Consider the following 16,803-nt stretch of genomic DNA (forward strand, 5'->3'; position numbering starts at 1 on the left):
CATACAATCCATCCAAAGTGTACGATCAGTTGCTGTCAGTATAATCACAGAATTATACATTCACCACTACAATCATTTTGAGAACAGTCTCACTGCTCTGAATTAAAAAAAAAAAAAAACCATACCTCTTATACCCCTCCTGTTATTGACACTTAGCTTTGGTATAGTACCTTTGTTACAATTGATGAAAGATATTACAATGATACTGTTAACTACAGTCCCTAGCTTTCATTAATTGTATTTTTTCCCATATAATACCCTATTATTAACACTTTGTAATAGGGATGTACTTTTCTTCTAGTTCATGTAAGAACTTTCTTATATTTGTACTATTAACCACAGTCATCATCTACAACAGGTTTCACTGTTATACAGCCCCATGTTTTATCCTCTAGCTTTTCTTCTAGTGACATGCACGACCCAAGCCTTCCCCTTTCAACCATGCTCACACTCAGCACTGTTAATTACACTTACAGTATTGTGCTACCATCATCTCTGTCCATTTCCAAACATTTACAGTCAACCTTATTAAAAATTCTGTACACCTTAAGCATCATCTGTCCATTCTCTACCCTCTTTCTATCTCCTGGTAACTTATACTATAGATTTTAACTTCCAGAGTTTGGTCATTATAATTAGTTCATATTAGTGAGACCATACAGTATTTGTTGTTTTGTTTCTGGCTAATTTCACTCAACATAATGCCCTCAAGTTTCATCCACGTTGTTCCATGTGTCATGACTTTATTCTGTGTAGTATTCCATGTATGTACTACAGTTTGTTTATCCACTCATGCATTGATGGACATTTGGGCTGTTTCCATTTCTCGGCAATCATGAATAATGCCTCTATAAACATCGGTTTACAGATGTCTATTCATGTCTTAACTACAGTTCCTCTGAGTATACACCCAGTAATGGAATTGCTGGATCATAAGGCAGTTCTATACTTAGCTTCCTGAGGAACCACCACACTGCCTGCCAGAGTGGCTGCACCATTCTACATTCCCACCAACAGTGAATAAGTGTGCCTCTTGCTCCACATCCTCTCCAGCACTTGTAATTTTCAGCTTTTTTGGATAACGGTCATTCTCCTAGGTGTGAGATGATATCTCATTGTGGTTTTGATTTGCATTTCCCTAATAGCCAGTGAATTTGAGCATCTTTTCATTTGCTTTTTAGCCATTTGTATTTCCTCTTAAGAAAAATGTCTATTCAAGTCTTGCCCATTTTTAAATTGGGTTGTTTGTCTTTATTGTTGAGTTGTAGGATCTCTTTATATATTCTGGATATTAAACTCTTATCAGACATGTGGTTTCCAAATAAGGGCATATTTTTGTGGGCTTCCTGGAAATGGAATTGGCTGGGTGTAAGAGTATGTGCATTTAAATTTGTGGTGGGATACTATCAAATTGTTCTCCAAAAAGACTGTACCAGTTTACATTTTCTCCAACAGTGTATAAAAATATCCTTCATTTATAGCCTCATCCACATTTTACAATTTTTTCCAGTTTTGTAGGTAAAAACGGTATCTTATTATAGTTTATAGTTTGAGGAGTTTGAAGAGATGCTCATTTGTATTTCCTCTTCTTTTCACCTGCTTGTTTATGTCATTGGCTTATTTTTCTATTGGATTCTTTTTTTTTTTAGAATAGATTTTTAGATCTTCTTTACATATTATATATTCTGGATACAGATTCTTCTGTTATATATTGCATATATTTTCTCCTGATCTGTCACTTGTCTTTTAATTATTTATGGCACATTTTATATAGATGTTTTAAATTTTAATGTAATAAAATTTATCAGATGTTTATAATTATATTTTTGATCTTAGCAATGCTCTCCTTTCACCAAGTTTGTAAATATACTGTATTTTTCTAATATTATTATAGTCTTTTAAAATTTTAAGCTTATTTGTTAAGGACAACACAGAAAGGTAATTCAGTAGAAGTGGGCAAGTAACTTATAAACACTTCCAAAGAGAGGATATCCAAATGTCCAAGAAACATGAAAAATTGCTCAACTTCATTAATAATCTGGGAAATGCATTTTAAAACCACAATGTGATCCTACTATGCACCATCAGAATGGCAGAAATTAAAAGGGAGGGTGATACTAAGTGTTGGTTGGATGTAGAGCAGTTGGAACTTTGATTCACTGCTGGTGGGGGTATAAATGGACGCAGTCACTGAGGAAACTGTTTTGCATGATCTATTAAAGCTGGACATATGCATTCCCTAAGCCATAGCAGTTCCACTTAAAGGCAAGACATCTTACAGGGCATGGGGACAGGGGGAGCCATAATTCTGCTTACCGCAGATATCAATGACAAAAGTGCATGCAGTCATACCTTGTTTTATTGTTCTTTGCAGATATTGCATTTTTTACAAATTAAAAATGGTTTTTGGCAACCCTGTGTTGAACAAGTCTTTTGGCACCATTTTTCCAATAGCATGTGTTCACTTCCTGTCTCTGTGACACATTTTGGTAATTCTCACAATATTTCAGACTTTTTCATTATTATAGTTAGAGTGATTCGTCATCAGTTTCTTTGATGTTACAATTGTAATTGTTTTTGGGCATCACGAACTGTGCCTATATAAGACAGCAAACTTAATCGATAAGTGACTGCTCCACTGACTGGTAGTTCCCCCATCTCTCTTCCTCTCCTTGGGCCTCGCTGTTCCCTGAGACACAACAATATTGGAATTAGGCCAGTGAATATCCCTACAGTGGCTGCCAAGTAAGTGTTCAAGTGAAAGGAAGAGTCCCATGTCTCTCGGTTTTATCAAAAGCTAGAAATGATTAGCTTAGTGAGGAAGGCATGTTGAAAGCTGAGATAGGCCAAAAGCTAGGCCTCTTGTGCCAAAAAGTTAGCCAAGGTTTGAGGCAAAGGAAAAGTTCTTGAAGGAAATTAAAAGTGCTACAGTGAACACATGAATGTAAGAAAGCAAAACAGCTTCATTGCTGATATGGAGAAAGCTTTACTGGTCTGGATAGAAGAGCAAACCAGCCACAACATTCCCTTAAGCCAGAGCCTAATGCAGAGCAAGGCCCTAATTCTCTTCAATTCTGTGAAGGCTGAAAAAGGTAAGGAAGCTTCAGAAGAAAAGTTTGAGGCTAGCAGAGGTTGGTTCGTGAGGTTTAAGGAAAGAAGCCATCTCCATAACATCAGAGTGCAAGGTGGGGCAGCGAGTGTTGATGCAGAAGCTGCAGCAAGTTATGCAGAAAATCTAGCTAAGATGATTGATGAAGGTCGCTACACTAAATGACAGATTTTCAATGTAGAAACGGCCTTCTATTTGAAGAAGATGCCATCTAGGACTTGCATAGCTAGAGAGAAGTCAATGCCTGGCTTCCAAGCTTCAAAGGACAGGCTGACTCTCTTAGGGACTAATGCAGCTGGTGACTTTAAGTTGAAGCCGGTGCTCATTTACCATTCCAAAAATCCAAGAACCCTTAAGAATTATGTGAAATCTACTGTTCTTATGCTCTATAAATGGAACAACAAAGCTTGGATGACAGCACATCTGTTGAGAACATGGTATAGTGAGTATTTTAAGCCCACTGTTGAGACCTGCTGCTTAGGAAAAAAGATTCCTTTCAAAATATTACTGCTTATTGATAGTGCACCTGGTCACCCAATAGCTGTAATGGAGACATACGACCAGATGAGTGTTTTTATGCCTGTTAACACAGCATCCATTTTGCAGTCCATAGATCATGGAGTCATTTCGAATTTCAAGTCTTATTATTTAAGAAGTACATTTTATAAGGCTGTAGCTGCATGGAAAACCTTCTGGAAAGGAGTCACCATTCTAGATGCCATTAAGAACATTCATGATTCATGGGAGGGGGTTAAAATGTGAACATGACAGCAGTTTGGAAGAAGTTGATTCCAACCCTCATGGATGACTTTCAGGGATTCAAGATTTCAGTGGAGGAAATAACTGTGGATAGGGTAGAAATAGCAAGAGAACTAGAATGAGAAATGGAGCTTGCAAATGTGACCAAATTGCTGCAATCTTATGATAAAACTTGAACGGATGAAGTGTTGCTTCTTATGGATGATCAAAGAAGCTGGTTTCTTGAGACGGAATCTACTCCTGGTAAAGATGCTGTGAACATTGTGGAAATTACAACAAATGATTTAGAATATTATATAAATGTAGTTGATAAAGCAGTGGCAGGGTTTGAGGGGATTGACTGCAATTTTGGAAGAAGTTCTGTGGGTAAAATGCTACCAAACAGCATCACATGCTACAGAGAAATCTTTTATGAAAGTAAGAGTCAATCGATGCAGCAAACTATTATTGTCTTATTTTAAGAAATTGCCACAGCCACCCCAATCTTCAGCAGCCACCACCCTGATCAGTCAGCAGCCATCAACATCGAGGCAAGACCTTCTACCAACAAAAAGATTACGACACATTGAAGGCTCAGATGATGGTTAGCATTTTTTAACAATCGAGTGTTTTAAAATTAAGGTATGTATCTTCTTTTAGACATAATGCTATTACAAACTTAACAGACTACAGTATAGTGTAAGCATAACTTTTTTATGCACTGGAAACCAAAGAATTCGTGTGACTCGTTTTGTGATAGTCACTTAATTGCAGTGGTCTAGAACTGGACTTGCAGTATCTTTCAGGTATGCATGTATACTCTACGATTCCATTTATATAAAGCTCAAATACAGGCAAAACTACTGTACTCTGTTGAAAGTCAGGATAATGGTTACCTTTGGAGTGGGGGTGGTGGTAGTGATTGGAAATAGGGACAGGTTTCTGGGTGTTAATGATCGCCTGCTTTTTGATCTGGATGCTGGTTCCACGGGTGTGTTAAATTTTTGAAAATACATCAAGCTGTACATTACGATATGAGTACTTTTCTGTATGTATATAATATTTAAATAAAAGCAAAAAAATCAGAAAACTACATAAAACTAACTGCAAGTTACTGGACCTGTATCAGACAGGGTTCAACCACACAATCAGGATATAGATATCTACATATAAACCTGTGTATGCTATGTACAAAGGCACAAATATGTATGTTTGTGTAATGTATTATGTATTAGCTATTGAATTCTTTACGAGGAGTTGGCTTACACAAATGTGGTGTGGGGCTGGCTGAGCAAGCCTGTAGTCCTCAGACGAGCAGTCAGGAAGAGATGACCATGAGGGGGCTGGAACCCATGGGCTGAAGTTTGTTGTCCACAGGCAGGAAGTTAGGAAGGGAGAGCAGTTGCAAACCCTTTCAACCATGATGCAAGTCAAAGGATAAAGCCCTGTTAGCTGTCCCAGAGGCTGTCCCCATGCCCATTCCCAGTTTCAGTTCCTTTCTTTCCTCCAGAGTAACCACCGTCCTGCCTTTTATGAGAATTACTTCCTTGCTTTCTCTCATAGTTTTACTACCCAAGTGTTCATCTCTGAACACTTAGTTTTGCCATTTAAAAAATGCATCCTTTTTTTTTCTCTTCCCAGAAATTTATATGTTGAAGATTTTGAATCATTTGTCCTGTAGAGTCTCCCACAGTCTGGGTGTTGCTGATTGCATCCTCATGGTGTGATTTAATATGTTGCTCTGTATTTCCTGTAAATTAGTAGTTGGATCTAGAGGTTTAATCAGATTCAGGTATTGGTTTTTGTTTTTTTTATTTTTTGCATGGTTCTTTCTTAAGAGGTCATTGAGTTTTTGATCAAGACACAAAGAACGTCAGGTTTTCTCTCTTTGTGATGTTAACAGCCACAGATGCTTGGTGCTGAAATCCATTAATTTATTTGTTATTGCAGTATCATGATATTCTAATTCTATTACTACTTCTTCATTTATTTTCTGGAATACTTCTATAAAGAGATATTATTGGTTTGTCCAGTGGTGTAGTTTGTATAGGAAAAGCAGGATAAGTAGTTAATTCTTTTTCTTTATTTGCCAGTTTTCAAATAAAGAGTTGGTTCCTTGGCATCCTTTAAAGGAGACCAATTAGGAATTTTTGGTATCATTACAAAGTAGAGGAAGTAAACATATTTATTTTGATATGCTGCAGTTCTTGATGCCCAGATTAGCTCATCTTTTGCAGTAGGAGCCTCCTCAAATTGACTCCTGGTCCTTTTGACACAGTGTCAGTAGTCTTTGATAGCTTTTTTTGCTATTTGATAGGACAAGATATTTCAGGGTCATCTTGTTTGGACAGTTCTTGCCCCATATTTGGCATTAGCCATTTCTCTAAGGAGCCTTGGTTTCTTTGACTGAGAATTGGTATTTCAAGAGCACAGTTTGAAATCCTGGGAGGTATTGTTTCCGGGCTTTTTCAGTTCCCCAGGTAGGGGTGTGGGGTGTGTGTGTGTGTGTGTGTGTGTGTGTGTGTGTAAAATACCTCATGAATTCATACTGATACTTCCAAGTTGACTTACATTCAGAACAACAAAATTTTTACTGTTTACCTGTTTATCTCGTTTCCTCTATACCAAGGATTCTGGTTCTCAAAAATACCAGTGATAGAATTAGACTAGACAACATTACTCATTGTTTTATTCTTTATCACACACAAAAATATTCTCACTGTTGTTATCAATATTTTTTTGTATATAGATCCCTATTCTTAATAGTATTGTGTCTACATTGTCCTTTGTTTGTCCTTGTTTTCCATGTAAATATATATTGAATGCTCATTATCATTTTCATGTTAATATCTCTCTGTCATTTTGGTTGTCTGAGACTCATTCTCTAGTAGATTCTTTTATAATTTATGGGAACAATATGTCCTGACAATATGTTGCTGACAGCTCATCTGTGGCCTTTAGTTTTCCTGAACTTAAAATCTTAACTCACATTTTTTACATTGCTCCATTTTCTTTTGTTGTAAAGCATTGCAGTCAAAAAGTCTGATGACAAACTGATTTTCTTTCTAAGTGACTTGTTTTTTTGTGTCTGGATGCTCAAAGGACTTTTGGGTCAGTTTTCTCAGGTATGCAGTGTGCACTTGCATTGTGTAGTTTCATGCATGTGTGTGTGTGTAAAATATCTCAGGAACATTTTGTTGAAATGCAGTGTTTAGAATTTTTTTTTGTTTTTTTTTTTCTTTAGGAGCACCTATTATATTTATATTTGGTCTTCTGTGCCTTTGTTCAATGTTGGCCACTTTCCCTTTAATTCATTTTATCTCTTCATTTCATATTTTAAAATTTCCTCTTCATATTCAGTTTATCTAATGCATTATCTGTTGTAATTATTTGCCTTTGCATTCTTTCCAGTTTAGTCATTATTTCTGAAGTAAATTTTTCTTTTATTTCTGATTCTTTTCTGAGTTCTATCACTTCATTTCTGAGTTTTTCTAATTCTGATTTTTGCTTATCCTTTTATATCCTGTATTATTTTCTTAACGTTTTTGTCTTGTTTTGAAATAGGTTATAATTTTCATCTGTTTTGTGAGAATGACTTTCTATTATGCTTTCATTGTCTGAGGGTGTTATTCTGTTCCTTATCTTCTTTATATTCTTATGGCTTTGCATTGTATTTGACTTTGATCCATTTCTATGGTCATTTTTTTTTTTTTTTTTTGTAAAATTAACTTCTCCTGGACTTTTAGAAGGTAGGAATGGTTTAGAACTCCTTCTTTGGTTGATTATATGAAGTGTTTAAAAAGATATGGGCAGCTTGCTTGCTGAGATACCTTGGCCTTGTTCACAACAGCCCCCTTCCCTGCCTTCCACCTTTTATCTGGACCTTGCTCTTCCCTTGTCTCGATTGTCCCTGTCTTATTTTCCTATTATCCCTGTCTCTATTTAGATTCTATTCCCAGCAGGTTCTCCTCAAACTGGGGCCCTTTCATGTAAGGAAGTGTTGGCTAGTTGTGAGAGTTGGTAGTACCTAGACCTTACCCCTTGTACCCACCTGCTCTTGGAGTATGTAGGCCCCTCCCAGTGTTTTTTTTAAATGTTTTATTCATACACCATACAGTCCATACAAAGTGTACAATCAGTGGCTGTTGGTATAATGACAGAGTTGTGCATTCATCACCACGATCAACTTGAGAACATTCTCGCTGCTCTAAAAAAAAAAATCCCATGCTCCTTATTACCTCTGTTATTGAGACTTAGCATTAAGTCTAGTACATTTGTTACAATTTATACAAGACTATTACAGTGTACTGTTAACTATAAGTTAATAGTTTGCTTTAGTTGTATTTTCCCCCATATATCACCCTATTATTCACCTTGTAATAGTGATGTACATTTGTTATAGTTAATGAAGACATTCTTATATTTGTACAATTAATCAGTCATCATTTACAACAGAGTTCACTATGTTATACAGTCCCATGTTTTATTTCCTAGCTTTCCTTCTTAGTGACGTACATGACCCTAAACTTTCCCTTTGAGCCATAATTGCACCCACATATCATCACTGTTAATTACACTCACTATAATGTGCTCCCATCATCTCCATCCACTTTCAAACATTTAAAATTAACTTTATTGCATATTCTGCACAAATTAAGCTTCAGCTCCCCTGTCTCTGCCCTCATTCTATCTTCTTGTGACCTGTTATAGATATTAATACCATGAGTTTCCTAGTTATGTTTAGTTCATATTAGGTCATATAATATTTGTCCTTTTGTGTTTGACTTATTTCTCTTAACATGTCCTTAAGGTTCATCCAGGTAGTCACATGCGTCATGACTTCATTTCTTCTTACAGCTGCAAATATTCCATTCTAAGTATATACCACATTTTTTTATCCATTCATTGGTTGATGGACACCCAAGTTGTTTCCATTTGTTGGCAGTCATGCATAATGCCACTGTGAACATCAGTGTGCAAATGTCTGTTTGCGTCCTTGCTTTCAGTTCTTTGGAGTATATACCTAGTAGTGGTATTACCAGATCATATGGCAGTTGTATACTTAGCTTCCTGAGGAACCGACAAACTGCCCTCCACAGTGGCCGCACCATTCTGCATTTCCACTTGGTTTTCTGTTGTTTTTTTTTTAAAATAGTGGCCATTCTAGTAGGTGTGAAATGATATTTCATTATAGTTTTGATTTGCATTGCCCTAATAGCTAGTGATGTTTAACATCTTTTCATGTTTCTTAGCCATTTATATATCCTTTTTGGGAAAATGTCTATTCATGTCTTTTGCCCATTTTTAATTGGGTTGTTTCTCTTTTTATCATTGAGTTGTAGGATCTCTTTATATATCCTGGATATTAAACCATTCTCTGATATGTGGTTTACAAAAGTTTTCTCCCAGTGAGTAGGCTGCCTTTTCACCCTTTTGACAAAGTCCTTTGATGCACAAAGCTAATTGAATTTTGAGGAGGTCCCATTATTGAATTTTGACAAGTTCCCATTTATCTATTTTTTCTTTTATTGCTTGTGCTTTGGGTATAAGGTCTAAAAAACTGCCTCCTACCACAAGATCTTGAAGATACTTCCCTACATTTTCTTCTAGGACTTTTATGGTTCTCACTTTTTATATTTAGGTCTTTGATCCATTTTGAGTTAATTTTTGTATAAGGTGTGAGATTGGGATCCTCTTTTATTCTTAAGGATATTCAGTTCTCCTGGCACCATTTGTTGAAGAGCGTGCACTGTCCCGGTTGGATGGACTTGGCAGCCTTGTCAAAAATCAATTAACCATAGATGTGAGGGTCTGTTTCTGAACTTTCATTTCAGTTCTGTTGATCAATATGTCTATCTTTTTTTTTATTATTATTTATTTATTTTTTATTTTTTATTTTTTTTCATTTTTATTGAGATTGTTCAGATACCATACAATTATCCAAAGATCCAAAGTGTACAATCACTTGCCCCTGGGTACCCTCATACAGCTGTGCATCCATCACACTTAATTTTTGTTCAATTTTTAGAAACTTTTCATTACTCCAGACAAGAAATAAAGTGAAAGATGAAAAGAGAAAAAAAGAAAAGGAAACTCTAAACCTCCCCTATCCCTAACCAACCCCCCTCAATTGTCGACTCCTAGTATTGATATAGTACGTTTGTTACTGTTTATGAAAAAATGTTGAAATACTACTAACTGTAGTATATAGTTTGTAATAGGTATATAGTTCTTCCCTATATGCCCCTCTATTATTAACTTCTAATTGTATTGTCATACATTTGTTCTGGTTCATTAAGTGATTTCTAGTATTTGTACAGTTGATCATGGACATTGCCCACCATAGGATTCAGTTTTATACATTTCCATCTTTTGACCTCCAACTTTCCTTCTGGTGACATATATGACTCTGAGCTTCCCCTTTCCACCTCATTCACACACCATTCGGCACTGTTAGTTATTCTCACATCTTGCTACCAACACCCCTGTTCATTTCCAAACATTTAAGTTCATCCTAATTGAACATTCTGCTCATACTAAGCAAGAGCATCTACATTTCTTCCACAAGGCAGGAGGGAGAGTCATAGAAGGTAGAGAGGCAAAAGAAAGAGGAAACCAAAAAAATGACAGCTAGGAAGCAGCAAAAGGAAAAATAACCTTAAATCAAAGTAGAATAAAGAATCAGACAATACCACCAATGTCAAGTGTCTAACATGCCTCTCCTATCCCCCCCCTTATCTGCATTCACCTTGGTATATCACCTTTGTTACATTAAAGGAAGCATAATACAATGATTCTATTAGTTACAGTCTCTACTTTATGCTGATTGCATCCCTCCCCCAATGCCTCCCCATTTTTAACACCTTGCAAGGTTGACATTTGCTTGCTCTCCCTCATAAAAGAACATATTTGTACATTTTATCACAATTGTTGAATACTCTAGATTTCACCAAGTTACACAGTCCCAGTCGTTATCTTTCCTCCTTTCTTGTGGTGTCTCACATGCTCCCCATCTTCCTCTCTCAACCATATTCATAGTTACCTTTGTTCAGTGTACTTACATTGTTGTGCTACCATCTCCCCAAATTGTGTTCCAAACCACACACTCCTGTCTTCTATCACCCTGTAGTGCTCCCTTTAGTATTTCCTGTAGGGCAGGTGTCTTGTTCACAAAGTCTCTCATTGTCTGTTTGTCAGAAAATATTTTGAGCTCTCCCTCATATTTGAAGGACAGCTTTGCTGGATACAGGATTCTTGGTTGGTGGTTTTTCTCTTTCAGTATCTTAAATATATCACACCACTTCCTTCTTGCCTCCATGGTTTCTGCTGAGAGATCCGCACATAGTCTTATTAAGCTTCCTTTGTATGTAATGGATTGCTTTTCTCTTGCTGCTTTCAGGATTCTCTCTTTGTCTTTGACATTTGATAATCTGATTATTAAGTGTCTTGGCGTAGGCCTATTCATATCTCTTCTGTTTGGAGTACGCTGCGCTTCTTGGATCTGTAATTTTATGGCTTTCATAAGAGATGGGAAATTTTCATTCATTATTCCCTCTATTATTGCTTCTGCCCCCTTTCCCTTCTCTTCTCCTTCTGGGACACCAATGATATGTACATTATTGTGCTTTGTTTCATCCTTGAGTTCCCGGAGATGTTGCTCATATTTTTTCATTCTTTTCTCCATCTGCTCCTTTGTGTGTAGGCTTTCAGGTGTTTTGTTCTCCAGTTCCTGAGTGTTTTCTTCTGCCTCTTGAGATCTGCTGTTGTATGTTTCCATTGTGTCTTTCATCTCTTGTGTTGTGCCTTTCATTTCCATAGATTCTACTAGTAGGTTTTTTGAACTTTTGATTTCTGCTGTATACATGTCCAGTGCTTCCTTTACAGCCTCTATCTCTTTTGCAATATCTTCTCTAAACTTTTTGAATTGATTTAGCATTAGTTGTTTAAATTCCTGTATCTCAGTTGAAGTGTACGTTTGTTCCTTTGACTGGGCCATAACTTTGTTTTTCTTAGTGTAGGTTGTAATTTTCTGTTGTCTAGGCATGGTTTCCTTGGTTATCCAAATCAGGTTTTCCCAGACCAGAACAGGCTCAGGTCCCAGAGGGAAGAAATATTCAGTATCTGGTTTCCCTGCAGGTGTGTCTTAGAAAATTGCTCCACCCTTTGATGCCTCGGGTCACTGTGCTTTTCTGCCCAGCAGGTGACGCCTGTTAGCCTATAATTCTTGACTGGTGTGAGGAGGTATGGCCATGTTCCCCCAGGCTCTGGGGTCTGGTTCTGAATGGAAAGGGCCCCACCCCTTTCCTCCTAGAGAAGACAGACCCCTCAGGTGGAGGTCATTAGCATTTCAGTGGTCTCGCTCTCTGCTTGTGGTGTCTCCACCCTTCCCAGAGTCACAACCCTGGAAACTGAAAATGACTGGGGCTTTCTCCACTGAGCCGAAAAAGAAACAAATAGTCCCCTTCAGACCCAGTCCAAGGCAACCCTCCGGCTCTCCCAGGTCAGTTGTCACCCAAAGCCTCTGTCTGTTTTTTGGGGCTGCGTACCTGTAGTGAGCAGTTCACACTCGCTACTTAAAACCCCAGTTGGAGCTCAGCTGAGCTATATTCGCTTGCTGGGAGAGAGCTTCTCTGTGGCACCACGGGGCTCTGCAGCTCGGGCTATGGGGGAGGGGGTCTCCCGACCTGGTTCCGCAGGTTTTACTTACAGATTTTATGCTGTGTTCTCGGGCATTCCTCCCAATTCAGGTCGGTGTATGATGAATGGATGGTCTCGTTTGTCCCCCCGCAGTTATTCTGGATTATTTACTAGTTGTTTCTGGTTTTTTGTAGTTGTTCCAGGGGGACTACTTAGCTTCCACTCCTCTCTATGCCGTCATCTTGCCCGAGTCACCAATATGTCTATCTTTATGTCAGTACCGTGCTGTTTTATCACTGTAGCTTTGTAATATGCTTGAGAGTCAGAAAGTGGGTCCTCCAACGTCATTTTCTTCGGCTTCAAGATGTTTTTGGCCCCTTACCCTTCCAAATACATTTGGTAATTGGGTTTTCCAATTCTCCAAAGTAGGTTGTTGGAATTTTGATTGGGATTGTGCTTTTGATTGTGAATCTGTAAATCAATTTGGGTAGAATTGATGTCTTAAACAATATTTGGTCTTACAGTCCGTGAACACAGAATGTCCTTCCATTTAGTTAGGTCTTTTTTTATTTGTTTTTTTTTGACTGCAAAATGTATTGAGATATGTTCACATACCATATAGTCCTTCCAAAGTATATAATCAGTGTCTCATGGTATCATCACCTAGTTGTGCAGTCATCATCACAGTTGATTTTAGAACATTTTCATTGCTTCAGAAAGAAAAATAACAAATAGACATAAAGAAAACCCAAAACAGCCCATACCCCTTATCTCCACCCTCCCCACCCCCCCATCATTGACCCCTAGTATTGGTATGGTACATTTGTTACTGTTGAAAGCATATTAAGATATTACTGTTAACTGCAGTCCATATTTACAATAGTTACTTTTTCCCTATATACCACTCTATTATTAGATTCTTTGTACAAGTTTCATACATTTGTACTAGTTCATGAAAGAACTTATTTATATTTGTAGTGTTAATCATAAACAACGTCCACTGCAAGGTTCACTGTGTTATATACATTCCTGTATTTTAACCTCTAGCTTTCGTTCTGATGACTCTAAACAACCCCTTTCAACCATATTCACCTACAATTCATCACTATTGCTTATAATTCCAGTAACAAGCTACAGTCACCTCTATACATTTCCAAACATTTAAGTTCAACATTATTAAAAATTTTGTGCATAGTAGGCAACTGCTCCCCATTCTCTTGCCTCATTCTATCTCTTGGTAACCTGTATTCTAAATTTTATAGCTGTGGGTTTACATATTCTAGTTAGTTCATGTTAGTGAAATCATGCAATATTAGTTCTTTTGTGTCTTATTTATTTCACTCAGCATTATGTCCTCAAGATTCATCCATGTTGTCGAGTGCTTCAGGACTTCATACCTTTTTACTGCTGAGTAATATCCCATTGTATGGTGTGTCAGTTTGGATACATTATGTGCCCCAAAAAGCCATGTTCTTTAATGCAATCTTGTGGGGGTAGACTTATTAGTCTTTTGATTAGGGTAGCAACTTTTGATTGAATGTTTCCATGGAGCTTTGACCCCGCCCATTCAGGGTAGGTCTTGATTAGTTTACTGGAGTCCTTTAAAAGGGCACTCTCACAGAGAGCAGAGAGATGAAGATGTCCGGGGATATGCTAAGCCAGGATGCACAAACGTTAGATGTTTGGAAGCCAACAGAGATGCTTAGAGATGCTTGGAGATGTGCTGATGGAATTCAGGTTGAGGGAAGGACCCACCAAGGATGATGGTTCCTAGATTTTGAGTCACTGAGTGGATGGCTGTGCCATTTACTGAGCTAGGGAAGAATGGAGGAGGAGTCAGGTTTGGGGGAGTGATTCGGAGTTTTGTTTTGAACATGTCAACCTTGAGATGCCTATTAGACCATCAGATGGAGAGGTTGAAAAGACACTAATGCAGAGTGTTAATAATAGTGTTGAGGTATATGGGAATGCTATATTTTTACATTTATATTTTTTGTAAACCTACAACTTCTCTAATTAAAAAAATTCAATAAAAAAGGCAGTGTTTGAGGAGTAAATCAGCTAAGGTGAAATACTTGGTACAGGAGATTTGCTGAGTGAATGTTTTTTGACATGAATGAAGTGTTTTTATATGTATTCTATTTTTTATGTGTAAAAAGCATAGAAAAATTCTGGAAATTATCAACAACAGCAAGAGAAATTGGGTGTCAGAGATGGGAGAGACATGTACTTTTCATTGAATATTTTTTGTCCTATCTGAATTTTTTAGTCTTCTTAATTATCATTGACTAGGCTGTTCATACAGTAAGTATTTATTTAGCGCCCACTCTGCCAATAAAACATTTGCAAAAACAGGCAGCAGGCCAGATTTGGCCCAAGGGCCTTAGCTTGCCAGCACCTGTATTACAAAGCATTATGCAAATATTTGTAATTGTCATTACTTTCTCTCTTCAGGCTAATGTAATGCTTGAATATGATATTGATGAAGCACAGGCATTGTTGGAAAAGAATTTATCAACTGCCACAAAGAATCTTGATTCTCTTGAGGAAGACCTTGACTTTCTTCGAGATCAGTTTACTACCACCGAAGTCAGTATCCTTTCTTAAAAAAAAAAAAAAAAAAAGTTGGGGGGGAAGAAAGGAGAAAGATTTTTTAAAAACATTGTTACTTTTGCAGTGTTAATGAGAAGAATGTTGTTATTTATATGCTAATGTGAGGTTGCAGGTTTTACAAGAGTAGTAAATAATATATTTCAAACTAGTACATAAATAAATTTGCAGGTAGATTAATGAATTTGAGGGTGTGGAAACAGCAATTCAAATTGGTGAAGGAGCATTTTTCTGTCAAATATTTTCCCAAGAGACTGTCTTAGCTATTTAAGTAGTTTAATTACACAAGCAGTTGTTAAGGGTTTCCTGTGTTCATGCAGCTAACTGTTCTAAGCTGTATGGCGCATGTGGGTGGTGGAATCAATGCACAAATAATAGTGGCAACTTCTTGGTCTGTTAGAACTGCACACATGTTAAACAGCTAAATAATGATTTTTCATAGCTAAATATAGGTAAGTTAGTGTGTGCAACACCAAGGCACTTTAAAGTTAGAGAAAGATGGATATGATCTGGAGTTAGTTCAAAGAAATCTTTGTTTAGTGGGCAACACTTAAGCTGCTTTTAAAGGCAGAATAGGATTTAGATTAGCAGAGAGAAGAGGCACAAGGAGCTGGGAGGGTATTCTAGTCAAGGGAAAGGGCAGGCATGTTGAAACTGAGCTCTTACCTTTCCTCTCTAACCTCTCTCTTCCTGAGTTCCTAGTGTAGTCATTGGCCCCATTCAGTCACCCAAGGCAGAAACCTGGGAGTCATTTGTCTTCCTCACTACTAAGTCAGTTAGGAGAGTTTTGTCAAATTTCCCTCCTAAATGTCTTTCATATCCAAGCCCTGGACTCGGTGGTTTTCCAGTCTCTCCTCCTCCCATCTGTCCTTCAATGAATTACTCAATCACAAATCTTTTTGTTTCTCTGGTCAGAATACTTGAGTGGTTCTTGCATGTCAGTTAAGAGTCCAGTCTCCTACCATGGCACCAGAGGGTAATTGTGCCCAACCAGCCTCATCTCACGCCACTTTCCTTTTCCTGCCCTGGCCCTTCCCTAGTGTGCCCTGTCTTCCAAATGACCCCAGTTATTTATTCTCCTCACCCCCTAAATGTGCCATGCCCTTTGCATTTCTACACTTTGTTCCTCCTTCCTGGAATGATTTCCCCTTTAATTTTCTGGTGTACTCCTTTTTATCTGTAATATCTCAGCTCAAATAGCAGAACATTTCTGAAATTTTTCTGATCTTCTTCAGGGCATTTTGTTGTTTCTCTGTGCTTACTGAACACTTTACACATATTCCTTTATTTGTTCTCCATATCAAACCATGAGCTCCTCAAGTGCAGAAGCTCAGTTTTATTTCTCTATCTTCTTCACATTATGTAGTGCATGGTGGGTGTTTAGTACTTGTGGGAGGGGGAAGGCAGGCCTATTTGAAGCATAGTAAAGGGAATTGTCTGACAGGTAATGTGGAGAAATGGGGGACACAGAGAAGAATCCGGATGCCTTCATCCATCTGTGAGATTAGGGCCTAGGCGGGGGTGATGCTTTTGGAAAGAAAAGGTGTTAAAGGTGAGAAAAATAAAAAAAGGATCCAGTGACTATCTAACTATAGGAAGGAGAGAAAAGGACATCATCTAAGATGAGTCAGGCAAGCTTGGAGAAATGCCATTATTGATGGTGCTGCAGAAGTTAGGAAGGTGTGCATACCTCACGGAGACAGTGCACT

At 37.7% G+C, this 16,803-nt stretch overlaps 1 protein-coding gene across 2 annotated transcripts in view; it reads left to right on the forward strand.

The window, feature by feature from the left end:
- The window catches only part of VBP1 (VHL binding protein 1), a 33,663-nt gene that overhangs the window by 15,302 nt on the left and 1,558 nt on the right, over positions 1-16,803 (forward strand). For both annotated transcript variants that reach the window (XM_037822040.1, XM_037822041.1), the window contains exon 5: positions 14,939-15,077. In XM_037822040.1, coding sequence (XP_037677968.1) covers positions 14,939-15,077 — 139 coding nt within the window. The remainder of the gene's footprint in view (positions 1-14,938; positions 15,078-16,803) is intronic.

The sequence above is a fragment of the Choloepus didactylus genome, chromosome X (genome assembly GCF_015220235.1).
Source record: "Choloepus didactylus isolate mChoDid1 chromosome X, mChoDid1.pri, whole genome shotgun sequence".
NCBI lineage: Eukaryota > Metazoa > Chordata > Mammalia > Pilosa > Megalonychidae > Choloepus > Choloepus didactylus.